The sequence below is a fragment of the Neofelis nebulosa genome, chromosome 2 (genome assembly GCF_028018385.1).
Source record: "Neofelis nebulosa isolate mNeoNeb1 chromosome 2, mNeoNeb1.pri, whole genome shotgun sequence".
NCBI lineage: Eukaryota > Metazoa > Chordata > Mammalia > Carnivora > Felidae > Neofelis > Neofelis nebulosa.
This window is the reverse complement of record NC_080783.1, coordinates 217,897,827-217,925,452: the sequence shown is the minus strand read 5'-3', so window position 1 is coordinate 217,925,452 and position 27,626 is coordinate 217,897,827. Positions and strand designations below refer to the sequence as shown.

The 27,626-nt window shown below is 42.1% G+C and overlaps 1 protein-coding gene across 9 annotated transcripts in view; it reads left to right on the top strand.

Moving 5' to 3' along the window:
• The first annotated feature begins 10,206 nt into the window (after positions 1–10,206).
• The window catches only part of CAMTA1 (calmodulin binding transcription activator 1), an 827,492-nt gene continuing 810,072 nt past the window's right edge, over positions 10,207–27,626 (top strand). For 4 of the 9 annotated variants that reach the window (XM_058719240.1, XM_058719237.1, XM_058719239.1 and 1 more), the window contains exons 1-3: positions 10,210–10,397; positions 14,718–14,787; positions 19,875–19,993. In XM_058719240.1, the coding sequence (XP_058575223.1) occupies positions 10,308–10,397; positions 14,718–14,787; positions 19,875–19,993 (279 nt within the window). In that variant the 5' untranslated portion in view covers positions 10,210–10,307. Of the gene's footprint in view, positions 10,398–14,717; positions 14,788–19,874; positions 19,994–27,626 lie in introns of all 9 variants that reach the window. The other 5 variants (XM_058719242.1, XM_058719241.1, XM_058719234.1 and 2 more) reach the window with 4 other exon arrangements.

Genomic DNA, 27,626 nt, shown 5'->3' with positions numbered 1-27,626 from the left:
GGTGTGCACAGAGTAAGTCAGCAGTGTGAATGAGTGACTGCCCCAGGGCTTGTGCTCTGAGCGTTGGTGATGCAGGCAGGACACGCTGGAACGAGATGGTCTCTGCAGTGTTTGCCGTGTGTGGTTCTCAGATAGAAGAAGGCAGTTTGGGGATGCCGTTGGCATCTGAGGTTTTCCACAGTTAGGATACTTGGGTGGGTTTCCTTAATTCTCTTGTTGCTGTGGAACTTGGTAAGTTGGAAACACGCATCCTAAGTAAGAAGAGGTGGTGTGCGGTGAAGAAAACAGCAGACAGCCTCTGTTGAAGTGCATGTGGCCACGGGTAGGCGCGTTGTTTGGCTTTTCCTTGGTATGTCCTTCTTGCCTCTACTCTGGTTTTTCTTGATTTTACAGGGTAGGCAGGTGGAGGTAGGTGAAAGGCCAGTAGATTGGGGGTACTGTGTAAAGGGCTAATCGTCTGCACAATGAATTTTCTGAATACACAGCACTTTAGTGATTGATGTTTTGTAGTGGTGACCCTCGAGCATATGGAGAAAAGCAACATTTAGTGTGTTCTGCTTAACAAGAGAGTAAAGAATATAACAGTTTAAAGAGACACAACCAACCATCAAAGTGGTTTTTAGGAGTTAAAGCGATTAGATACATTAGATACATTTCTTTTGTAGTAACAGCTTTATTGAGATGTAATTCATATACCATAAAATTCAGCTTTTAAGATATACAATTCAGTGGCTTTTATTATATTCACACAGTTGTGCAACTCTCACTACTAATTCCAGAATGTCTTCCTCACTCCCAAAAGAAACCCCTACCCGTTAGTAGCCACTCTGTGTTCCTCCCTCCTCCCAGCTCTAGGCCGTCAGTAATCTACTTTACGTATTTGCCTTTTCTGGACATTTCTTAGAAATGGAATCCTACGATGGGTGGCCTTTTGTGACAGGCTTCTTTCCCTAAGCAAAATGGTTTCAAGGTTCATCTGTGTTGTAGTATGTATCACAACTTTAGTCCTTTTATGGGGAGTAATCCTGTACTATATAGATATGCTACATTTTGTTTATGCATCAATTGATGGGCATTTGAGTTATTTCTACTTTTTGGCTACTGTGAATAATTTCGCTGTGAACATTTGTGTACAGGTTTTTGTGTGGACATGTTTTCAGTTTTCTTGGGTATATACCCAGGAGTGGAATTACAGGGTCATGTGGTAACTCTCTGTTTAACTTTTTCAGGAACTGCCACACTGTTTTCCAAAGTGGCCGCATCATATTACATTGCCGCCAGCAATGTTTGAAGGTTCTAATTTCTTCACATTGTTGCTAATACTTGTTATTATCTGTCTTTTTGATTATAGCCATTCTTGTGGATGTGGAGTCGTATCTTACTGTGGTTTTGATTTGCATTTCCCTAATGACTGGTGATGCTGATCATCTTTTCCTGTGCTTAGTGGCCACTTGTGTGTCTGCCTTGGAGAAATGTCTGTTGAAGTCCTCTGTCCACTTTTGAATTGTTTGTTGTTTGGCTGTTGGGTTGTAGCTGTTCTTTGTATATACTGGATATCAGTCCTTTATCAGATGTGCGATGTGCAGATGTTTTCTCCCATTCTGTGGATTGTTTTTTCATTTTCTTGATAGTGGCCTTTGAAGCACAAAAGCTTTAAGTTTCAAGTTCAATTTATCTGTTTTTTGTTGCTTGTACTTCTGCTGTCATAAGCAAGAAACTACTGCCTAATCCAAGGTCATGAAGATTTATACCTATGTTTTCTTAAAAAAAATTTTTTTAACATTTATTCATTTTTGAGAGTGAGAGAGACAGAGCGTGAGCAGGGGAGGGGCAGAGAGAGAGGGAGACACAGAATCCGAAGCAGGCTCCAGGCTCCGAGCTGTCAGCACAGGGCCCGACATGGGGCTCGACCTCACGGACTGCAAAATCATGACCTGAGCCGAAGTCGGATGCTCAACCGACTGAGCCACCCAGACGCCCTGTATACCTGTGTTTTCTTAAAAGAGGTTTGTAGTCTGGGCTCTTACATGTAGGTCTCTGATTCATTTTGAGTTAATTTTTGTAATTTTGTGACATATGCAGGCTGCCAACTTCATTCTTTTGTACGTGGATATCCAGTTGTCCCAGCCCCATGTGTTGAAAAGAGCATACTTTCTCCATTTTAAGTTTCTTGAGATCCTTGTCAAAGATCAATTTGCCATGAGTGTGTGGGTTTAATTTTGGAGTCTCAATTCTGATCCATTGATGTGTATGTCTCCCCTTACGCCAATACCACACTGTCTTGAATACTGGTTAAGTTATAGTTAACTCTGCAGTTATGATTTGAAATTGGGCAGTGTCTGTCTCCCAACCCTGTTCTTCTCTTTCAAAATGGTTCTGGCTGTTCTGAGTCCCTTGAATTTCCATATGAATATTAGGATTGGCTTGTCAGTTTCTACAAAAAAGGCAGTTTTGATATCAATAGGGATTATGTTAAATCTGTGGATCAACTTGGGGAGGTTAAATCCTTTTTATGAATCCGGATCTGCTGTTTGCTTTGGGAACGACTGGTAACTCAAGCAGCCAAGCATCTTACCTTAAAAGGAATATTGTTGTTTTAATTTATTAATATAGTAGGCTGCTTTGGTTGAAACACTGTAGTTCACTTTTAGGCTGGAATTGGACTTCCCAGGTTCCAAGAGAGCGAATAGCTATTCGTATATCCTGTAGTTTGGCTTGTGGTGTGTGTTCTTCCGACGTGAAAGTTTGCTGGTAGCATGCTGGTTTGCAAAACGTGATATTCTGCTTAACACTGGTTCTGATTAATAAAGAATTAACAGATTCCACGTATGAGTATTTAATTATCAAAGAGAATGCGTTACTATGAAATTGTGATGTTAAAATTCATGTAATTGTTATTGTCAGATGTGTCAGAAGAGAGTTTAGGGTCTTGTATTCCTGTGGGGGCCCTGTGACTACCAGTTATTGTTAATACCCTAAAGTCGGGTCATTTACGTGACAAGTAGTAATAAAGTGCCAGGCACAGAGAAGGACAGACGCTGCCCCTGTCCTCATGTTGCTGACTGGGAAACTGACAGTAAAAGTGCCACGTGCCACGCAGGGCTCTGTGTCGTGAAGGCGAGTGTGTGATGAAGGGATTGACTGACCCTGTGGGGCTGGGGGAGGCCTCTTGAGCTGAGCTCTGAAGCAAAGTGGGAATTAATGGAGAGAAGAGTGAGGAAAATGTTTCAGGTAATCGGATGAGCTGGTTAGTGAGATGTGCGGGGATGCTCTGGCTGTAGTCTGGCTTTTTAAAGCTTCTGAGAAAAAGGATGTGAAGTGACGACTTCACATGGCTCTGGTCTTTACTCTGCCCCTTAAGTGCCCTGTGATTTTGCACAAGTAACTTTTCTGGGCTTATTTACTTAATGTCTCTTAATCTTATGAAGCAGTGCGTAACATTTTTACTTAGAGGTATTTCTATGAAAACGTAAATCTAGGCTTTTGATTGATTGTATTTATAGAATTCAAAAGGAATTACTTTTTCATGATCTCCCATGGTTGGTTACTTAGGAATGCAGTACTGGTAAACTGAATATTTTCCTGAACATTTTTCCTAGTCTTTGGAATTGGGATTCACTTCAGTTCATACACACCCCAGAAGCTTCCAGTCTACAGAGCAGCAGATATGGATGTGACTCATTCAAGGCAGGTCATAGAAAATGCTTTCAGCAGGCAGTGGGGGGACCTGAGAAGACTTCTTAAAGGAGGTGGAATTTGACCTGGCATCACTGGTTTGCAAACATGGTAGTTGGAGGAGAAATTCCAAGCAGAGGGAATGGAACAAAGAAAGGCGCAGAGCCAGGAGGGTACAAGGTGGCTGGAATTCTGGGCGCATGTGGGTAGATGAGCCTGGAGAAGTAGGTAGGGGTCAGGTTGCAGGGGCTCGGAAAGTCAAGACCGAGGAGTCTGGATTTTATTTTGTCTGCTCTGGGACAGAGGCATTTAGAGCCTTATTATTTTTCCTTAGCATAGGAGTGGGATTGACTGGATAAAGTCACTTCTTCTTGAAGGTGCTAAGAAGGGCCACCTGCTTACATCTCCAGCTTCTTCTCCATTCTCCAGCCGTGTTGAATTTTTCTAGATTCCGATTGGCAGGAGCACCATGCTTTCTCTTGGTTTTAGGCCTTGTACCTTGCCACTGCCTCCGCTTAGAAGGTGCACCTCCCTCTAGAACCATGCGTACATCCCCTTACGTGTGCTCTGCTTTACTGACGCTCCTTGTCCTCTGGGCTTCACTCTAAATGAGACTTGTCCAAGAAGCCTTGTTGACCTTGCCTCTCTTTTCAGACTGGAACGTATGCCCTTCCTGTGTGCACCCACAGCACTTTATGGTTTTCCACGTTCAGGCATATTTAAGTTTGTATGGGAGTTGCTTGTTTATTTCTTTTTCTCCCTCCATTAGGTGTACAATCTAGAGTCAGAGACTTGAGTACCTGGCGCTTAGGATGGGCTTAGTAAATGTTTGTTGGTTGAATGAGTGAATGAACGAAGATGAGGGACTGGAGTAGGGAGGAAAAAGCTTCTGGCAAGAATGTGTGTAGAAGTGGATTGGATAAAGGAGTGAGCGTGACTGAGTCTGTGCGTGTGAGAGAGACACAGTGTCGTGGGCCTTGAAGGATGCGCATAGTTGAAGATGACTCCTAGCTTTTGAACCTCCACAGCTGAGGTTAGGGAAGGCTGCTAACTGGGATAGGCAGTCCAGGAGGATGTGTTTTGGAGACTGGATGCAAATGTGTCGGTTGTCTTTTAGACATAATGCCTGTACAATATGGCATTCCAAGTATGGGTCAGAAATTAGGGGAGTCATTCTTGTCCCTGTGTTTTTTTCTTTTTCATTGGGCACTTTCAGAGGTCAAGTGGGCTGTGGTGATGGGAGTCCTTAGAGAGTAGCCTCGTTGGCACAGGGCAGGGTGGGAGCAGGGCAGTGAGTAGACCTGGAGGGGTAAACAGAGATACGTTTGCAGGGCCTCTGGTAGAGCATGCAAGCTTCATGAAAGTAGGGACCTTGTTTGTCTTGTTTATTGTTGATATCTCTGCCCGGAACAGTGCCAGTTGGTTGAATGAATGAATCAGCTCAAAAGAATTGGAAGACCTAGTAGTGAGTAAAATTGTCATGGGAGAAGAGAAGGGGCATGAGAATGGAAATGTGTCACCAGAGAGCAGAGGACCAGTGGACACTGAGAAAGAACGGTCAGGGGTGGTAGAATAAGAAGAATATAAATGCAGAGGGCTGCAAGGAGGTTATCAGTTGTGATGCTGCAGAGAGTTTGGGCAGAATGAAGACTGAGAAGAAGCTATTGATTTTGTCAGTTTGGTAGTGAGTTGAGAGAATGGAAAAGAGGTGGTAGGAGGGCAGATAATTCCTTCAGGGACTGTGGTGGTAAGTGCAGAGTGCTGGTGAACACGGTAGTGACATGATGATTGAAGTCTCTGCTGAGAAGAGGTCACTGGGACCTGATGGACTGTGGGTGTGCTTGTTATGGGTTGCTGCTGTAACAGTTACCGTGTACTTAGTGGCTTAGAACAGGATACTGTTATTATCTGATCCTGTGGGTCAGGAGTTTAGTTAGGGCTTTGCTAGGTCCTCTGCTTCAGGGCCTCACAAGCCTGCAGCCAAGGTGGTCTCATTTGAAGGCTCGACTGGGGAAGGATACTCTTCCAAGCTCACGCAGTTCGAAGGATTCACTTCTCTGTGGGTGGTTGGACTGAGGGCCTCAGTTCCCGGCCTCACGGGCCCCTCCAGCACGGCAGCCCGCGTCGTCACAGCCAGCAAGGGAGAGAGTCTGCGAGCAAGACAGAAGGCACGACCTGTATCACCTGATGGTGGAAGTGACATCCTGTGACCTGTGCCATGTCCTGTAGGGCGGGAGCAGGTCACTAGGTCCGGCGCACACCCACGGGGAGGAGTTACACAAGGGTGTCTTAAGTGTTAACATCAAGAGATGGGGTCATGGAGCATCCACTCATAGAGTTTGTCTTCACAGAAGAGAGGGACGATGGCAGTGGAAGGCATAGGACTGTTCTTCAGAAAGAGACCCTGTAGGATGCAAATGACAGAATGGGAACTTTTAAAGAGGGAAGTTTTGGAGGTGAAGTTCCAGGTGAGGGTTCAGATCTAGTCGCGTTGGTGACATTTCTCAGGCAACCTTCCCTGGCCTCTTTCTTCGTCCCCTGACAAGGTGAGCAGGTGCCTCTTGAAGTGCTCATTCCTGTTAAACCAGTTAACAGACTGTATTATAATTGCCATTGACAAACCCTTCTGCCTTGCTAAAATTGAATTATGTACCAGCAAATTTTTGGTCAGTGGATATATCTGTCTTGTTTGCCTTAGGATGTTGGTGAGGACCCAATGAGGTAATTGCTGTGCAGGTATTTTTTTGAACGTAAACTGGTGTGCAAACAAAGGTATTAAATTGTATGTCCTCTCCCTTGCCCCCACGTTCAGTAAAAAATGTGGACTTTAATGTACATTTTACTTGTTAACGTGGGTTTATTATGTTGTACCTAAGTTATTGAACTGGCCTTTATTTAATACGGTGCTATTTTTAGGGCCTTTTGAGTAGTGTTTGCTTTTATGATGAGTGACCCCAAACTGCTGTACCTTTCAAGCCCTTGTATCCAGTTTTTATTGTGTGTAAAAAAAAAAAAAAAAAATCTGTTCTTGCTGTCCCTTGTCACTCTTGCTTCTCCCGACCTGTCAATTGCTAGCTATCCTTTCTCCTTCTGATTTGTTTCTGATCTTCCATGGGCTTGGCAACCTGATAATTAAGCTTATTAGAACTGTGAATAGTTTAATAGTAATCAAGCTTAGGAATACGGATCAGAGAGTCCTCCTCACAGTGAAGTATGGGAGCTTTTGTGCGTGGACTTTGTAAAAAATCTGTTTTGGCCTCGGAGCATGTCTTGGCTTCCTTCCTGGCTCTGGCTGTGTGTGGATTAGGTGAGGTTCCCACATAGTCTGGTTCCATCCGGGGGAGTGTGGCTGCCATTTTCTTGGCCTATGCCTCATTGCTGTGTTACGAGACACGGTGTCATTCTCCCCTTTAGTTTTTTTTTGTATTTATTTATTTTTTTTTAACGTTTTTTATTTATTTTTGGGACAGAGAGAGACAGAGCATGAACAGGGGAGGGGCAGAGAGAGAGGGAGACACAGAATCGGAAACAGGCTCCAGGCTCCGAGCCATCAGCCCAGAGCCCGACGCGGGGCTCGAACTCACGGACCGCGAGATCGTGACCTGGCTGAAGTCGGACGCTTAACCGACTGCGCCACCCAGGCGCCCTCTCCCCTTTAGTTTTTTTTTTTTTTTTTTTTTTTTTTTTTTCAACGTTTTTTATTTATTTCTGGGACAGAGAGAGACAGAGCATGAACAGGGGAGGGGCAGAGAGAGAGGGAGACACAGAGTCGGAAACAGGCTCCAGGCTCCGAGCCATCAGCCCAGAGCCTGACGCGGGGCTCGAACTCACGGACCGCGAGATCGTGACCTGGCTGAAGTCGGACGCTTAACCGACTGCGCCACCCAGGCGCCCCTCCCCTTTAGTTTTGATGAGGTTTTAGTCCTTGGGCAGTAGCAAGTAGTGACAGGTGATGGGTGGTCTGTAGTTCACGGACCAGAAAATGTTTGAGAAGCCCAGAAAATCTTCCCACCAGATCAACGTCTAGGCCTGTGTGGTAGCCTGGCAATATCCTTGTTAGCCTTTTCCTTCAGGATGCTGAGCTCCCAGCCCAGGTACTCGATATTCCTGGATCTCCCTCAGTGTCCGCACTTGCTTCGGCTTTTCCGTCAGACTGCCTTGTCTACTTGCTCTGCCCGAACTTCCGCGCTGTGTCTTCGTGGAGCAGTGTTCTGCCATCATCGGGGAGAGAGCCTTTGAGCTCTTCTGGAGACCGCATGGGCGTGTGTGGGAAGACCTGCTCCTGGGTCTTGCTCTGCTCCTTTTTGGCCAATGGCCTTGTCAAGCGTCTACCCGTGCTGTGGTGTCTCCCTTTCTAGAACAGGCGTCGTGTCTGCTCTGCTACCTGCTGGGACCAAAATAGGATTTTAGGTATGAAAGTGCTTGTTACGTGTGCAGAGTATCAAATAGAATGCCTAGGGGCGCCTGGGTGGCTCAGTCGGGTAAGCGTCCGACTTCGGCTCAGGTCATGATCTCATGGTTCGTGACTTAGAGCCCTGCATCGGGCTCCCTGTGTCAGCAAAGAGCCTGGAGCCTGCATCGGATTCTGTGCCTCCTGCTCTCTTTGCCCCTCCCCACTCGTGTTTTTGTCTCTCTTCCTCTCAAAAATAAACAAACATTGAAAAAATAAAAAAACCCAAACAGAATGCCTAGTTTATCGGGCTGATTTTGTTGATATTTTATAGTGCTCTGTCTTTGAAGAGTTAAAAACCATTGTTATCATTAGTGCTAGTAATAAGTGCAAGGAAAACAATGTAATTTTAAATTTCATATAGTTTCTCTCTGGATGTGTTCTGCTAGCATCTATTTGTGCAAATGTGGACATTGAATAAGTGCTCTTTGATTATTTTCAGAATATTGAGCCAAATTAAAGTTATGAAAATTCTAATGATACTGTGATTCATATCTAGAAAGAATAATTTTTTTTTCATTCTGAAATCACTTTAAATACGCTTTACATGAATCTCTGGTAATAGCGAATCAATTAATGTGATTTCTCAGGTCATAAATCAGGCTTGATATATTGTTCCTCTATAAGCTTCTTAGGACTTCAGCTGTTTTGTGGTCTGTTTTAGCTAGTTGTTTGCTTTTGAACTCAATTCTGGGTGTTGAACTCAATTTGAGAGCCTAAAATGGTTTGTGCCCCAATTACCTTGGAGGTTACCACTTCACCTTTTTATTGAGCCTGCCTTGGTAGTAGGGAGTCAACCACCTATCAGCCGGTTTTCCTTTTAACTTGAGTACATACTTTAATTTTGTCTCTGTCCCATAGGAATGTTGGGAAGGTTATTATAGTAGTGCCTATGGTATATTTTAAACTTCTTGAAAAGAGGTAATATGTGAGCACAAAATATTTTTGTACTGTACCGCCTAATTTCTTTCTCCACTAACCTTTTGTGGTTCAGAAAGAAAAAGGATAAAGTTACTTGTGTTTAGGGGTACACTCTCAGAGATCATTAGCCCGATTTTACGGAGCGTCTCCAGAGCATGCCTTCGCCAGACCTCGTGTTCCTTTTTGTTCAGCAGTCCTGTGCTCTCGCCAGAAATGTTAGCATTGGGCCTCTTGGTGTCTTGTGAACGCTGTTGAGTATTTTTACCCCTTAGTTCTTCTGAGTTGGTCTAAAGTAGCTTTTGTCTTTTTTTTTTTTTAATTTTTTTTTTTTCAACGTTTTCTATTTATTTTTGGGACAGAGAGAGACAGAGCATGAACGGGGGAGGGGCAGAGAGAGAGGGAGACACAGAATCGGAAACAGGCTCCAGGCTCCGAGCCGTCAGCCCAGAGCCCGACGCGGGGCTCGAACTCACAGACCGCGAGATCGTGACCTGGCTGAAGTCGGACGCCTAACCGACTGCGCCACCCAGGCGCTCCTAAAGTAGCTTTTGTCTTACTGCTTGCTTGTTATGGGACCAGAGGATGGGTGGCTACTCAGGGCAGCATTAGGGGAGGGAGAGAGGGTCTTAAAAAGGCCGATGGCCACAGTAAATCCCACCCACACCATCATAAGACATGGGGCCACTCTCTTTTCTTTTCCACAAGCTTCTGGGAATGTCATTCATCTGGGAATTCAACAGACATTTGCGCTTCTGTTGTGTGTTAGACATTAAGTATTAAGTACTGGAGATACCGGGACGAAGGAGCCTGACATCCCTTTAAGGATGCCCTTGAGATCATCTTGTTTTGAGTATGTTAGAAAAATATTTGTCAGAGAAGAAAAGCTACTAGATTGGTTTTAGATGCTGGATAGCCTTAGGGATTGAAGGTGGAGTTGTAGGTTAACAGAAGACATTTCTGAAAGGAGTGATTCTTCTGTAATTAAAAACACACACACACAAATGGCATTGTTCAAGGGACTGGTAGCTGATCAAGAAATCCATCTCCTCTTCCTGGGCAGGTAGCCAGACCACATTTCCCAGCCTCTCTTGCAATTAGGCGTGGCTTTGTGGCCAAGTCTAGCCAATGGAACGAGAGCAGGGAAGTGTGCCACTTCCAGGCCTGGCCCGTAAAACCCTCCAGGCATGGTCATCCGGGCGCTTGCCCTCTTTGCTGGCTGAGGCAGAAGAGCCCAGTGACCTGGGAGGGCGCCTGCCGCGGGATGGAAGGAGCCCGGGTGCCAGAGCCGCTGCTGGTAGGGGAGCCCTCTACTGATCAGGAACACCCGTTTTGGACTTTACACCAGCAAGAAGTAAATATTTATAGTCTTTGAGCCATGGTACAGTTTGCTCTGAGTAGCCTCCCTAACTGATCTAGGCGTACTGCCTGGAACGCTAGGCAACACTGGTGAGTTGAGCAAAGGTGCTGAGAACTTCGGACTCCGCTTTCCTTTCCATTACTTGTATGTCATGTTATGTGAAATGACCAGCTAATTTGCAGAATCGATGTGAGTCATGCTAAGATATGTGGCAAAAGTTTTTTACTGTATCGTTTCTAATTGATGCAAGTGGTTTATTGCGTTCAGTGTGGCCTCTCTCCTTTGATTTAATGAGCTGTGTGGGGCCTCAGCTGGCTTTAAAGGGACTCTATGGAGACTTAAATATTCTGAGTCCTTATTTCAAAGAACTTTAAATACAGTTTTCATCATGCAACTTCTCTGTTCAAAAGCCTGTAATCACTTCTTATGTAGCATTTTGCTTAATTTATTCCAGCATCCAAAAAGTATGTGTCACACCCTGACCTAGGTTCTCTCAAGGGAGCCCATGCCTCCAAAGACCTTGTGCTTGGTACACAGAGAGTTACTGAGTTTCTGTACTGCCACCATCTGCTCATTTTAGCCCTTAATAAATCATGTATTATTTTTTCATTACATTTTTTTAGTATCATCTGCAACTTGATAGAGTACTTTCGGAAGCCAGGGAGTACATTTTATAGAGCTTCCGTGTCTCCCCTCTTGGGTACTTCTGGAGATGCCGGACACTGTCCCTGTAGTTTCTTTTAATTGTCTTGCTTGGATTTACTGGAATGGTTTTTTATTATAGTTTGTGTTAACAGACAGGCATGCTTTTTTAGTCTGTTGGGAATTCATAGAATTCTGGAGGAACATTGGGACTGGAAGGATCTTTTCACGCCAATTCCTGATCTTTTAGACCATCTGCTTCCTGATACTCAAGGTATGGCCCTGAATCATGGCATGGGCGTTGCCTGGGGGCCTCTTAGAAGCACAGTGTCACAGGGCCACACTCAGACCTGTGAATCAGAACCTGCATTTTAACAAGGCCCTCAGGTGACCTGCGTGCACGTTAGAGTTGGAGATGCTCTGTTGAAGGTCAACCCCCTTTTTGCTCCTGAGGAAGCTGATTAAAGTAGCGAGTTGCCCAGAGTCACATTGCTGGTTTATCTCAGTGGTTCCCATCCTTGCATACATCTTGGGATCACTTGGGAACCTTCAGAAAATACTGATGCCTAGGTCCCAGCCCTACATGTTCCAACGTAACCTGGTCAGGGTTACAGCCTGTGTTTCAGCATTCAGAAACTCTCCCTGGACTACCGACATGCAGTCATGCTAAGAGCCGCTCATCTGGTTGTTGAGAGAAGCCAGCTTTCTTGATGCTTCGGTCAAGGAGGCCTTGTACTCCACGTGTGGATGCACGTTCAGAAATGGTGTTTTCCCTACCTGATTTCTCACTGTAGCACACCATCCATTTTATACCCATGACATTTACCCCACTACCCCCCCTCCCCCCCTTCCCCCACGGGCTGGTACCCCACAAGGGTAGGACCTTTGTCTTTGTCTGTCTTGTTCACTGCTAGGTCCCAGCTCCTAGGACCATGTCTGGTACACATTAGGTGCTCCTTTAATAATTGTAGAACAAGTAGAAGGAGTTACAGAGAGGGAAACGCGGGCTGCTCGGATGACACCGGCAAGGCTGCCTAACTCGGTCATTGGAAGGCTTCTTGACGGTTGAGCTGGAGTCGGCCAGGAAGGGCAGCATGGAGACGGGCAGCTGAGGGCGGACTTGGACCCAGATCTGTCTGCCCTTGAACTTGTGGTTTTGCACGTAGAGCATTGTCCTGGGGACAGAGAGGCCAGCTGTTTGCTTTGGACCTCAGCAGTTTGTGGGACTGGGATACAGTCAGACCCTCAGACCGGTGCTCCTTCCTCCCAGAGCCACCTCTGGCTTTGTGCTGTGAACAGGCTTTAGAAATCCTTGTAAGCGTCCGTGGAATGAAAGTGCCTCGCCTGGAGTCTGGCCTGTGGGTCTTCAGTGTCAGGTAGCCATTGCTCATGGAAGTTTTCTTGTGATTTAGCTTCTTTCCCTTGAGCACCCAGCGTTTTTGAGGATAGAATGACTTGATTTCACTCTCAGTGTTTGTGAAGGAGTTTCTTTTCTGGTTAACTATTAAGACTTCATTATGCCAGTGCTGAGGAGAAATCATGGTTGACTGTTCGTGGTATTTCTGTTACTTTTTCCTTTTTTAGTGTTTAATTTTTCTTATTAGTTATTTGGTACATTTTACTGCTCATTTACCTATTGTCGAACTTTGAAGTTAGGTGCATGTAAAAGCCCTTTTTTATGAAGCCATTCATTAGTGCATCCCACTGTACGTTAGTAATTTTTGGATCTTTTGACACTCAGACCGTTGTTAAGATGTCTTGTTAAGTGTAAACTTATACTATCTGTTTTTGGTAACAGGAAGCCAGAAAATGTTAAGCTTTGAATGTAAGGCATTCTTTTTAACATCATAAAATTTCAAGTTTCCATTCTGAAACGACATTAAGATGAGAGGTTGCGTTATGTGGTTAGAAGGCTGTGGCTGGCGGCTCTTGCAGACGTTACTCGAAGTCAGACTGCTGCTGGCTTTTACATCAGCCACTCCTTATAATGCCCCGTAGTTCCACAGTCACAGTCACGGGAAGAGATGAATGTTGGTTTTTCCAAAGGATGCGTGAATTCTGAGCTTAGTTGATAGTGTATGGGGAGAATCCCTGTGTTACCACAGGTTGCTAATCAGTAGGTACCATTGTTGATTAAATCAAACAGAGGAAGGGACGGTAAAAGTCCTGGATCGAGAATTTTCTAGAAACAGTAAAGTAGGGAGCTGATGGTTATTCTGTTTGCTAGCAGTCACACTGTGGAGAAAGACCTCATCTCTGGTGAAGCATTTGATCATTGGTATAAGGAGAGAAATTGAAAATTCATAGAGGTCAAGTTTAGTCAGATTTCAACGCTCTCTTTGGCCCCCCCCACAATTCAGGCAACTGGTCAGTTCTTAGAAAGTGTTAACATTGTTACAGATTATTCTTACTAAACACAGAAACAATAGCGCTTCATATTTGTGTCGTAGTTTTGAATTTAAAGCACTTTTGTACGCATCACCCCATGTAAGTTTCCCGGGCAACCCTGCGAGAGAGGTGAGAGGCTCCGTCACTGCCCTTTGTGATGAGGTCATGCTGATGTTAGTTTACTTTCCCAAGGGTAGCTGGCAAGTGAGAGAACTGAGCTTTTCACATTTTAAATATAAAATGTTAAGGGTGGTTGCTGAACTTATAAACTGTCCTTGGTTTTCTAAGTATATAAATATGTGGTTTATAATGTAGGATGAATAATCTAAAAACTTATTTAATACTGTAACTGAAGAAGGATATTTTTAGGGCCGAAATAATTGACTGGCAAGACTCACAGAAATTTTTTCCTTTTTAAAAAGTTACTGTTATATAGTTTTTCTTACATAAAAACTGTAATTTTATCTACATGAAGCAGCCTGAGAGCAGAGACCTGGTCTTCCAACTTCCTCCTGACTCACTGCACCTGCCACACTGTTAGTTGGACTCCTTAGGTCCTTCCGAATGAGTTGGGGGTTGGGCTCACTGTTGGGAGATGGTTCGCATTGTAGCTGCAAAACGAATATGGCATTGGTTCTTCTTAGCAAACGTTTCCTGTCTGTGCAGCACATATGGTCCCTATTAAAAAAATTATACACATAGTGTGTGCTCACCAGCCTGTATCTTTTTTTACACACGTGTAATTTAAATTTTGAAACACTCTTAAGCCTACAGAAAAATTGCAGGTGTAGTGCAAAAGAGCTCTTTTCCCCCTGAACTGTGTGAGAATAAGTTGCTGATGCGTTTCATCATCCTCAAATACTTGCTTCTGTATTTTCTGCAAATGAGCGCATTCTCCTCTGTAACCACTATGTAGTGATCAAAATCAGGAAATTAACACTGGGACATTTCTACCCTCTGATCCTCAGATGCTCCTGCAGCTGTGCCAGGTGACCCTGCAGTGACCTTTGTAGAGAAAGGTCCAGTCCGAACCCTGGTCCATACTGTGTTGTCTCCTCAGACCCCTTTGCTACAGAACAGTTCTCAGTCCTTTCTGACTCTATGACCTTGACACTCTTGAAGATTACAGGCCAGTCATTTTGTGGAATGTTCCTCAATTTGGATTTGTTTGATGTTTCCTCATGATTAGATTCAGGTTTTGCATCTTTGGCAGGAATATCACAGAAGAGCCAGTATATATCTTTTTCAAAGATTAGTTTTACATTTTATTTTCTGTTTCCTTAGAGCGTTTCCCAAAGTGTATTCTGCGGAACTAGCACCTACTGTGTTCTCAACACCGTGCCACCTCTAGAAGGTAGGATTCGAAAAGCTTTTGACTTACAGGAAGGGGTGGGCTTGGCAGTGAGAGTGATTCCATCCTCGTAGTGCAGTGGAAATAGCCTGTGACCAGGCCTCGGGGGACCTGGGTTCTGCCTTTAACTTGCTGTGTGATCTTAGATGAGTTACTTAATCCTTCTGGGGGTAGCAAAACAGTACTCCCTTCGTAAAGTTTCTGTGGGGGTTCAAAAAGGCAAAGGGTTTAATCACATGGGAAATGCAAAACACTCTGCAAATGTTAGATACTAATACAACAGTTTTAGAATTCTAGTGTCCATTTCCCGTGACTTTGAGTAGCCGCGTGCTACTGTGGGAAAAGCCACACTGAGTCACTTACTAGCTGTGGCTCCCGGGCAAGCTAATCTGAACCTCGGGTTCTTCATCTGGAAAATGGGAGTAATTATGCCCTGGTGGGTCATTGTGGAAATTAAATGAGAGAACACAATGTAAAATTCTTTCTGACGTAGAGTCCCACAAATGTTTACTTCTGAATAAATAGTAGAAAATAAGTTTATTTGATCACATGTAGCTCAAATTGAAATGAAATGGAATGGAATGGAATGAAGCAGGAGAGAATGCCCCAGAACCCAAATTGAAGCAGTCGATTGCAAACCTCCTGTGCTCCCACTTTATCGGCCTCCGTTCGCATATTTTTAAATGGAAAATGTAAATGCAGCTGAATAGTGAGAAGTTTATTGAACCCGAGTTAGGAGTTGACCTAAACCTGGACCAGAGATTTTGGTAGTGTGATTGACAGGGAGAGGGTAAATCTGGGCCGCCTAAAACAAGAAAGGGTAAGATGTGATGATCACACACTCGAAGAAGAGGAATGGGGTTGTTAAATAGCAACATTAGGTATGTTTTCTTCAAAACAAAACAAAACAAAACAAAACAAAACAAAACAAAACAAAACTTTATTGTTCTTTTTCAACTTTAGAAAGTCTTTCGGATAATTACAACTGAGTTCAGTTCATTTTGGAGAATTTCTTGTAGAGAGATATCATACCGATGCTTGGCACATAATTAAGCACATTGGTGCTTAATTAATATTTATTTTGGATGAGTAATGATTTGAAGGTCTTAGGTTACTAACGGTGGTATTTGCTACTGTGAGCGCTGTGCTGACTTGAATATAACAATATGTGCTTATGTTTTCTGGAATCAGTTCCTTTCCTACTAATTAAATCTAAGCACATAATAATTAGAGCAGAACAGAAACATTGTAGAGCTTCCTTTTAATTTTACCACTCCAAGTTGTTGATCAAATATATTCCCAATAAGATTTAGGAATTGGGTTCACTGTTATACCAACTAATTTTGAACAGTTTGGTCTAGAGGTTGAGAGATTAATCATAATCAACTTGATTGAATAACTGTGTTCATAATTATTCACCAAAATTATTTAATTTTTATTAATTATGAATCAAAATAAAATGGATGTTATCATTTCCAGGTTAGAGTTAATGTAGTTATAATTTCCCTTGCAGAAGCCAAAATGTGTTCCAAGGAGAGAGTTCAAATACATATCTTTGGAAAGGATTTGGTGATGTGACTTTGAGCTTTTAGAAATAAAACATGAAAACAAGAATTCCACTTTTTGCCTAATTAAGCGAATGAGCATTTTCGCACATTTTAGAGAGTTTTAGTTAAATTATACTGTGCCTCTAAAATTATTGTTTGGAAAATATTTGAAGGTTGTCTGGAAAAGATGGTTCACTCTCTAGAATTATAGCTGTCAGCCAGGCACATCATCTGTCAATTTCAAGAGCTTCACAGTTATTTTTATTGTGAAGTAGGTTAGAAAATTATTTTGCGAAGTCATATATCATACACGCATATTTTGCCAGATAATGATAATGAAATGTTGTACCGTATTTGGTTGACACTTCCATTTTGCAGTGTCAAAGTTTAACGATTTGGATTAAATGCTGAGATGGAGCCGAAACCGGTGTAAACCTTACTTTTACCGTTAACTCAAGATTCTGTTACAGTCTTAGTACTGACATGGAGATTTGAAAACTGGCACATGTATTTATCTAATTATTGTATCCTGCATAGGCATTCCAAACACACTAAAAAGCCGCTTTTAATTGAAAAACACAGTTATATAGTTTAGCCACGTGAGCAGTTCTTTTCCTGTAAAAGCAGTTACTCTTCATCACACTATAACCGGAAAAAACGAAATTTGAAAATATGAGTTTCAAGATTCTGCGTATTTGAGTTCCTAATATTCTTTACCCAGTATTAAAATTGCCATCTTCATAATGCACAGTGGGAAAATTTACCCATTGTTGTGTTTCTAAAAAACATCCAATTTATATTCGGCATGAACCTAAAATTCTGGAAATAGCACAGTTTAAAAACTGATTAAGGGGAACCCATTGGCCTGTCATACTCCTCTTCCTTTTGAACCCATGGCTGCACCCCATAAAATGCTATATTTGGAATCGTGATTGAGACAGTGCTTACACAGCCATTCTTCTTTTCCTCTTTAAAAGCCTTTGGGCCGATTCACCGCTGCCTGATTTGGTATCAGAGTGGAAGACAGAAGCGTCTTCTGTGGCAGTTAGTTGTGCTATTGAGAAGAGTATCTCTTTTCTCTCATCCCACGTGTATGCACACACACGTGTGTATACCTACATGTGTGGATGGACACACATGTACACGCAGGCAGCAGCACACACCTGTCTGTGTGTACATGCATATGTGTACACATAGGTAGGAGCGTGCACACACACACACACACGCACAGACACACACACACACACACACACACACACACACTCATATGTTTTATAGCCACAGGACAGCTGAGTCCCTCAAGGAGACTTGAAAGAATAGATAATTAACATCAGGTTGTGATCACAAACATAAAAATAGAAGCCGGGGTTTAATACTATGTTCATTATTGTTCAGAATTATCCTTTAAATAATAGTTTTCTCAGAGATATGACTAGTCCCATACAGTTCAGAGTAAGCCTGCTGATTGAGCACTGAGGGTAGTACTGTTTGCATAAAAGGCATCCGATAAATGGGGACTATTTGAATTGAGTATAGATTTTAGAATTTCACTTCTGCTTTCAGAATTGTACACATCATGGGAGATTTTTTTAGAAAACGAGAATAAAACCACTTTAGGGGAAGAGAGAAGGGAGGTGAAGGCTCATGTGATTGGTATTCTGCGCTTTAAAGTTTTATGGCCCGTGGTGCCTCCCTCGGGAGGATGAAGTGCAGGGAGCGTGCATAGCATTACACCGGTTTATAGTGGGTAATTAATACAGAACTTTCTATGAACATCCTCTCAGTCGAACACTTCGCTTTCTGATTTCATAGCAAGATTTTTTTAAAGTTTAATTTTATTTTGCTCTTAAAATTTTGGATTCTTAAAAGCCGTCAGCTTTTAAGTTTTTCAAGCTTTTATACTGCTTATAGAAATAGAGGATTGGGCATTATAATTCAATTGGTTGTGTAGTTCATGGACCAAAAAAGATTTAGCACGCTAAAATTCTCTTAAGTTCCTCCCTTTAAAATATTTCCATGTGATGTAGTAAATTTTTTCAAATTCTTTCTGTGCCCAATATTTTTCTGTTAAGATCTTTTCCTTGAGAAGAAATGTCTTAATCAGATGAAAAATGTTTGGAGAGGATCTTATTGTGACGGTGGAAAGTTTTTTATTCTTTTATGGTTTTGACGTGTTCAAAAAATAGGCTATGCTAAACAGAATTACAGGAAATTACTGGAAAAGTATATTGTTGTATTTCACTTTTAATATTATTAACTAGTTCCTGTATGCCTATATAAAGTTTTTTAGTTGTAAGGCATTTAAATTTATTGAATGACAGTAAATTTCCTAGGGATTTATGCCTGGAGGAGAATTGGAGATTACTTAATTCTCCTTGATTTAGAAAACCGATGATATTAAGTAACTTACCCAAGGTCACACAATTAGAAAGTAGCAGAACTGGGTCAGAATTCTGGACTCTTGATTTGGAGTTCAGTTTATACCATTTAGTATCAGAATAAGTTATTTTAACTATGACTTTCTGGAGCAAATTCAGTCTTTAGTATTTTAATGTATTGCTCCTAGTACCTGGTTATGCATTGCACTCTTTGGATATTGGGGCTTCCATTTTGCATTAAAAAAACAAAAAAAAACAAAAAACAGAAACCAGACTGGGTAATTTGAAACTTTGACCTAAATGTGCCAGAATGGGCAAGAAATTTTGAGCCAGGCGAAGAGACTTTTGTTACGGGAATGAAACAAGAAATGATCTGTGAATGAATGAATGAATGAATGAATGAATGAAATAATACATAAAGGAAATGATCTCTTCTATAAAGTATCCGGGAGACTGATTATCAGATAGTCAGACATACCGTCTTGTCTGAAAGTAATGAACTTTTCTATCACTGATTTAGAAGAGTTACTTTTTGATGAAAGACATTAATTAAATAGATATGTATATGTAAATCAAGTTAATTAAGATGGTATGTTTCCAGATTGAGGCTAGAAGGACCAGCCTCTGTATTTACCTAGGTAGCTAACTGTAGCTTAGAGTGTTTATGTTGATAAGATTTGTAATTTGCTTTTGAAAGGATAAGTCTCATTTGTATTCAAGGGGATGAAGTAGTATTAGTTTATGAATACAATAGTCATATTTTATTCTAATTCCTCTTCCCTAAAACACTTAAAACTTTTTCAACTGGTTAGTAGAAGTTTTCAGGGTTTTGTGAGGTTAACTCCTTTTGCAATTTGGATGTACTTCATGGAAACCTGGTGGGAGAACCTTTAAAAGTAATGTTCTGGTTATGGGCAGCTGCTGGGATATTCCCTGTTCTTCGCTTGTCACGGAGCAAAAGCTCGATCTTAACGTTAGAGCCTCTTGACCAGATTCCTGCTGCCACCTATCTGATCAGTGTGTAAATGAGCGTTGCTAACCAAGAGGGATGGTGCTCTTGGTCTCACGGTGACCAAACTAAGCTGCCATTTCTGACCTTGCCAGTATACTTAAAAGGAGATTTTCTCTATTATTTTCTCTGAATCTATTGTTTTCTTCTTTATAGATGATCATGGGAACAGCAATAGTAGTCATGTAAAAATCTTTTTACCGAAAAAGCTGCTTGAATGTCTGCCGAAATGTTCAAGTTTACCCAAAGAGAGGCACCGTTGGAACACTAATGAGGTAGATAAATTTCTATTTTTAGGGGTATAATTATATTAAGGGCACAATTGTTAGGTCATTTTGCATAGTACTACTTTTTATTAGCTTTAAAATCAAAATATTGAACTAGGAAGTTGTAAATGAGAAGACTATTTTATCTGGGTTTAACAGAAACCAACATGTTTCTTGAACGGTCTCTAATCTGCTTGGCTTGTGTTGAAAAATATAACGTGCACGCTGACTTACTAAGTAAGGTAGCAGGAGCTACTGTGTTTGTGTTTTCTTGCATTTTGGCGGCTTTTGCATTTGGTGGTTAACTCTGCTCGCATCTTAGTTAAACACTAGTTCTTATATCGTCATGAGTTAATAAAGATACAGCCCCAGTGTTCCATAGAACATGCAGTGTCTTGACAATGTGAAGTTTCTGTGGGAAGGGCAGGTTTCTTATTAGCAAAACAGCTCCCAGTCCTCTGTGATGAAGGGTTTGCATGGAGAATTAATGGGTTTACCTTAATGATAGGAATTCTTACTGAGAACGGAGGCCGTATGGTAGATTGTATATTTGGCGTCCAATTAGAAGATTTGGTAAAGGAGAATGAATGAAAGGATCTTCTCGGATGAGGTTTCTTTTTTTGGTGAATCTTGTCTGGGAGTCTTGATATTAGGCATGGATCCCTTTGTCATCTTTCTTATTTTGAAATCCGAGTATTTCAATTTAGGTAGGGTAATACCCATTCATTGTTACTGGATGAGAGCTGGGTATGTGTCCATCAGTTTGGGAATTCTATTCCTTTGATTCAGATGGCTGTGATTACTCGTTTTCCAACCTTGTTCTAAGTCAGGTTGTGTTGCTGGTTCGGCGTTCACTTCCAAGTTAAGTTAAATACGCACCCTCTGTATTGGGCTCTCGGTTTTGTTAAAAGACATAAGACAAATAGTGCTGCCTGTTTACCTTATTTTTGCAAGATTATTTTGCTCTAACTTCTTGACCTAGAGTGCTTTTATTTTGAGTTTTAAGAGGTTCTGTGGGTGAGAGTCTCTCTACTTACTCCAGTTTACAGATTTAAATACTCGCTAGACCCTCATAGCTTTGTTTCCTTGTCTCCACTGATTTTAAATTTCTTTTGAGGTACGTATATTTTGATTATTTGCATAAATTATATTTCCCCCTTAGACAGAATACTGTTACCTTGACAAACAGTAGCCAGTTTAGAGGCCTGTTGTTTTAATCAGTCATTGATTAACTATTGTAAACGTGAAAACGAAGTAAATATGCTGAAAATTAGTCTTAATCATAGATCATTACTCTCTAAACAAAATAGTATGATTTGGGAACTGTTCAGTAGGTCATAACTAGGTCATGAATTATTTAAAACCTCAGTATGTTTCTTAGTTTTCCCTGCAACATGGATCTGCTACCATGCCATTATACATTATCTCCAGTTTATTTAGAAATGAAATAAAACATGTAATCGGTATGTATTTCTTCCATATTACGTTTTACGTGAAATTGGCAATTTATTTTTAATTACGTTTTGAAATTATATTTGAAACCAGAGCCAGCAAGTGCTTAATTAAAATTCGTGGTCTTAAGGGTCTTCTGAAGGTGGAGTCACGGTAGCCGAAGCCCACTTGGTAGACTGGATCTGTGCACAGGCCTTCACTTTCATGTTTATTTACCTCCGGTGGTTGACACATTCCACTCGACTCTTACTTCAGATCCGTTATAAAATACCTAACAAACAATTTTTGTCGAGGATGAGCGTAAAAGGAAAATACAGAGCTCTTCTGTATTTCCTTCTAGGACGCCGGCCCCCATTGCTCCTCGGAGACCACAGTGTTGTGAAAGTCCGCGTCTAGTGGGGAGACCATGGTCCCCTCTCTGGCGAAACATACACCTGGGGGCTCTGAGACCCGTGGATGGTTCACGCACGCTGTCACTGCTGCTGAAAACACCAGTGAACAAAGCGTGGTCCCAAGGGTGGCTGGAGGCAGCAGGGGTGGCTCAGCCCACAGGGGTCAAGGCGCGCACTCTCTTCCCTCGTGACCCATTGTTCTCTCAGTTCTGTGTCAGCTCAACACCGACAAACACTCTTACGAGAGAACGGACTTTAAAGGTTGGCCCATATTTCATTTCAATGCAGAGGACATTGGCTTTTTTTCTTGTTTATTTTTGGCTTTGGGAAAAATAGGGGAATCTTGGAGTGACAGCTGAAGTCTTAGGAGTCCTTGATTCTGCAGTGTTATGTGGGGATGGTAACCTGCCTTTTTTTTTTTTTTTTTTTTTTTTTAACTGGCTTGGCTGATAGGAACAAAACAGTCAGTACTTGTGTTAAAGCACTTCCTTCTTTGATCTAGCTGGGTACTGGCATTTCCCCATGCTCTTCAGCCTGCCAGCCTGCACGCTGACACTGGACCCGATGGAGGTGTACTTTGTGGACTTGACTCTCATTGGGGCTGTAGGCCCTGTGTACGGCAGGGGCACGCTTAGTCAGAATTGCCCGTGGGGCCTCTCGAGTCGCTCATAAAGTGTAGCCATCCTGCCATTAGCAGGGGCCCGTTTCCCTCTGGGGTTGGAATAGGTTGCTGTGTTTTGGTGGAGGACTCCGTGAAGAAGCTTGTATTTAGGAGTGGTATTGTACAAAAACTGCTTTAGATCCCCCTTGCCTGGGATGAAGCGCCCCCACTGGGAGAGGCTGGAGGGAGGGAGAGTGGCGGAGAGCATGGCCGATCCCTGTTTTCCAAGTCCCCGCGCGGCCCGTGTGCACGGCAGCCTGGTGGCCGGAGTTGCCTGTGCCAGGTGTCTCTGTCGCCCGCGCTTGCTCTCTGCTGGGTGTGTGCAGTGCACGTCCTGGGCATGATGGGACTCCTCCGTACTTTTGAGAGATTCCTTTACTCACGTCGGTGTTGCAATATTGGTGATTATTTGAGCAAACCCAACTTCTGTACTGTGTGCTGTGTCTTTGTTGCGAGAGGGAGAGTAAGGTTGTGCCCATTCAGATGTTGCCATTTATCGAGCCTGTGTTCCTTGCTGGTGGCTGGCACCGTGTGTAATTATTTCTAAGCCGTATAATAACATTACAAGATATGCAGTATTTCCTTTTACCGTTGAGGGTATGTTGGTAAAAAGTGGTTGACTAATTTGGTCAAGATAGCACACTTGCAAGGGCCCATCTCTCTCCGAGCTTAATTTCTTGTATATTGTTTACTAATTCGTAGGAATGTTCATTCTATTGTGTGTTGTCTTGGCTTTTAATCAAAGACCCATAAATCTTAACCACATTAGTGTACTTGGCAAATCCATTCTGTAATTTACTTTTGGAGTAAAAAGAGTTAACATAGGATTCATCTTGTGGGTTCATGTGCAAATATTTGTGAAGTGAAAGTCACTAAAAAGGAAGACTACCAGAAGGTAGGGAGGTCCAACTAAGCTACTTTAACCTTTCTTACTGCATTGGAATAGGTAAAAGCTCCTGCCCTTCTTGAATGTTACTTGCAGTTGCAAAACAAATGTTGTGTCTAAAAACAAATCAGTTTTGGACTATGCTTTCTCAGCCACACACACCCTTTGCTCAGGTTCTTGCAGGTGACAGAGGAGGGATGATGATGATGATGATGATGATGATGATGATGATGATGGTGGCAGTAATTATGGCAACCGGCATTGAGCCAGCATCTATCGTGTGCGAGGCACTGGTGGGTCCTTGATGTGAATAATCGCATTTACTCCTTGAATTCATCCTGTGAGGCAGGTTATGTGGTTATCCTTATGGTATCGATGAGGAGATTTGAGCCACAGAGATGTTAAGTAATGTGCCCAAGAGTGGTGGACTTGGGAATTTAACCTTGCAGCCTGCTTTCAGAGCCTGTTCTGTCTACAGTTTGGTCCCAAAGAATAATTTCAAATAGACTTTCTCAAGATCTTGCGAGCTGTTTAGTGACTTCTAATCTTCTTGTTTTATAAAATTGTTTGGCTTCTTTATTTAAGTATTATATATAAACTCAATGTGTGTTTGTATGAAGTTTTTTTTTTTTTTTAAATAGCACCCCTTTCCTAGGGAAGTAGTTTTGATTCTTAATGAATATTAATATGTAGGCTCCGGATAATGGGAAAAAATATTAGAAGTAGAAATTTTGAATCTGTGTGTAACTTGAGGGTTAGGTTTGATTTTTATATCCAGGGCAGGAGAGAAGGAATGCATTTAAACAGAGCAAATTTGTTAAAGAACCAGCTCTTTTTTCGTAATCAGTTTTGGTATTCACATCTTCATTAGGTGCGCTATTATAAGGTTTCTACATTTTAAGTTAATATTTTTAAGGCCCAGAGCCAGAAATAATTATGCTAATGTAACTTTCTGATTGCACAAATGACTATTCGTAATTACACATATTAGTACTCTGTGTATGTTGTCCAGACTGAAATTTCTTTTGTTTAGTCATTAATTAGCTGCTTGACTTAAAATATAACTACTGCATCCCCCCCCCTCCCCCCCCCCCCCCCGCCCGTCGCTGGATCTGGATTTCAGATGGCATTCTTCCAAAGCCAAACTAATGCCACACCAACAAACCTTTTATAATGAGAATGTTCTCCTTAAATGTTCAAACCGCTTTTGCTTGCTACTATTTTTGAACTATTAATGCTCTTTCTTTTGTTTTTCCTCTAATGCAGAGTTTCTCTAGAGTAAGCAAAGTAGAGTTCTAGTTTGTACTGATCTTAAAGTTGCATCGAAGGTTTTTTAGTTGGTGGTAGCTTCAGAGATCTTCATATAAAATGCGTCTTCTTTAATCCTAAAATGTCTGTAGAGAGCCTATAGCTACAGACTGGTGCATTCTAACTCAGGCCAAGGAACCTGAGGGTCCCTTTATAGGGAGAGAATGACACTTTTAAGTCCTGAGTATTTTTTGTTTCCTTCAATTTTTTATATTCAGGTCAGGAAAATGGGCTTTAAGACTGAGGTTTATGATCTTCTACTTCATTTCAGTTGTTTTGTTTTAATTAGAAGCCACCTTTTCAAAATTCCTTTGCTCATTTTTTTTGTGTTCGCATATATTCTTGAGTATTTTTTGTATTTTAATTTTTCTTTTGTATACCTTATAGAATCATACATTTAGGGCTGTAATTTTTGCAATGATTGGTTTTCCTAGTGAATATATATGTTGTCTTTTTGAAACATAGATCCACATTTTGGGGGGGGGGGATCATTGAGCACCCTTCAGACTTCCATGATGGGAGCTCAAAGGAAAAGCATTAGCCTTAGGAAAGTGAGTGAGGTATTGATCGATCAGAAAGCTAGTTAACCTGAGCTTGGCCTTTGTTTTGTGTAGCTTTTGGCTGTGAGAACAGTTCAGATGTTCTCAGGTTATTCTCTGAGGCCAGGCAGGGCCCTCCTGGTTAATATGCAGATAGGCAAGTACAGATGTGACCATGACAGAGAGTGAAGTTTTAAGAGGGAAGCCATTGAATTTTGAATACAATGTATGGCATCAGATGTCAAATTAAATGTGACAATTTTGTAGCAGTTGGGCTAACTATAATTCCTCTGTTTAACTTAGTAGTATGAGGTGAGATGAATGGATACCAGAATCCAAATGAGCGTGCAAATCAGACAGCCTGTATCAATTTAGCATTGGGAGTAGCAGAGGGAGATTGGATGTACTGAAATGCTGGGGGCAGATGTCCTTCCACATCGGTGGGGCACGACAGGTGAGGAGAGGTCAAAGCAGGCGGGTTTGGCTCTGAGGAACGGCAGGAGAAGCAGCTCTTCCATGCAGAGAGTTAGAGTAATGTTTATGATATTTGGACAAGATGTTAAAGAAGTTTTTTTTAAAGGAAGGAAATTCCTGCAGACCTACCTTAGTTTTCATCCAAATGATTTTTATTATATAATATGATTTCAAAATGTAGCATTTAGGAGAATACTTGGCTCATAGTCTGTACAATAAATATTTGTTGAATGAATGAAATGGGTAGAAACGCAAAAAACTCAGTATAAATTTGTGAACTCTTGGAGTTCTTATGCAGATATATACGTATGTGTGTATATATATATACGTATGTGTGTATATATATATATATATATACGTATATATATACATATGTACACACACACACACACACACACACAAAGTCTCTTGCAACATGAATGTAAGAGTGAGTGTTCTCAGGCAGGGTCTTTTGAATTTGGCACGTGGCACTATCATGTGCCCTGCAGTGACCCCATCCCTCTCTCCGTTGAACTATTTAGAAACTGATTTTTGCTCAGCAAGCATTTCTAGAAGTCTCTTGTTAGGCCTTGGTACAAATACATGATTTAGTCTGAAGTTCACTTCTGCTTTTTCTCATTAGCCTGAGGACATCTTAAATGGCTACCCAGGCAGTTGTAATCATAGACCACGAACTTGAGCAGTGGATCTGTGTGGTAGAAAGATTTTTTTTTTTTAATGTTTTATTTATTTTTGAGACAGAGAGAGACAGAGCATGAGCAGGGGAGGGGCAGAGAGAGGAGGAAACACAGAATCTGAAGCAGGCTCCAGGCTCTGAACTGTCAGCACAGAGCCCGACGCGGGACTTGAACTCACAAACCGCAAGATCATGACCTGAGCCAAAGTCGGATGCTTAACCGACTGAGCCACCCAGGCGCCCCGAGATTTTTTTGGTAATGTTTCTTAATTTATTTTTGAGACAGAGAGAGACAAAGCGTGAGCAGGGGAGGGGCAGAGAGAGAGCGAGACACAGAATCGGAAGCAGGCTCCAGGCTCTGAGCTGTCAGCACAGAGCCCGATGTGGGGCTTGAACTCACAAACCGCGAGATCATGACCTGAGCCGAAGTCGGACGCTTAACCGACTGAGCCACCCAGGCGCCCCAGAAAAATTGGTTTTTAGGTTTTATTTTTTTCAGGTTATATTAAATTAAGATGTGGAATGAAAACTTCCGTAGTGAACTCAAGGACCACTGATACCTGGAAAGGGTACAGAACTGACAGTCAGGAACTGGTTCTATCTAGTCTAGTCTTGACTCTGCCACCTGTCAGCTGAGTGCTGGGTGAGCCACCTGCTTGGCCTCTATTCAGTCTTCACGAATGTGCTAAGTCACCTTCTAGGATATGTTGCAAGCCCAGTTCTCCAGTTTTGGAGGCTCAGTCACTGTTGCTTTCAGAGTTGTTTGGGAGTGGAGGACTTTTAAGGCAGGCTTGGGTCCAGCTGGGGTATGTGTTTATTTATTTTTTACTATTAATCATCCTTTATTTTTAAAACATATGGTTCAGTGACTTTTACTTTTTTAACTTATTTTTTAAAATGTTTTGGGGCGCCTGGGTGGCTCAGTTGGTTGGGTGTCCGGCTTCAGCTCGGGTCATGATCTCACAGTCTGTGAGTTCGAGCCCCGTGTCGGGCTCTGTGCTGACGGCTCGGAGCCTGGAGCCTGCTGTGGATTCTGTGTCTCCCTCTCTGTCTGCCCCTCCCCTGCTCATGCTCTGTCTCTCTCTGTCTCAAAAATGAATAAAAAAACAAACAAAAACATTTAAAATGTTTTTATTTATTTTGAGAGGGAGAATGTGCACTTACGCACACACGTGCATGCACGCAAGCTGGGGAGGGGCAGAGAGAGGGAGAGAGAGAGAATGCCAAGCAGGTTCTGCGCTGTCAGCACAGAGA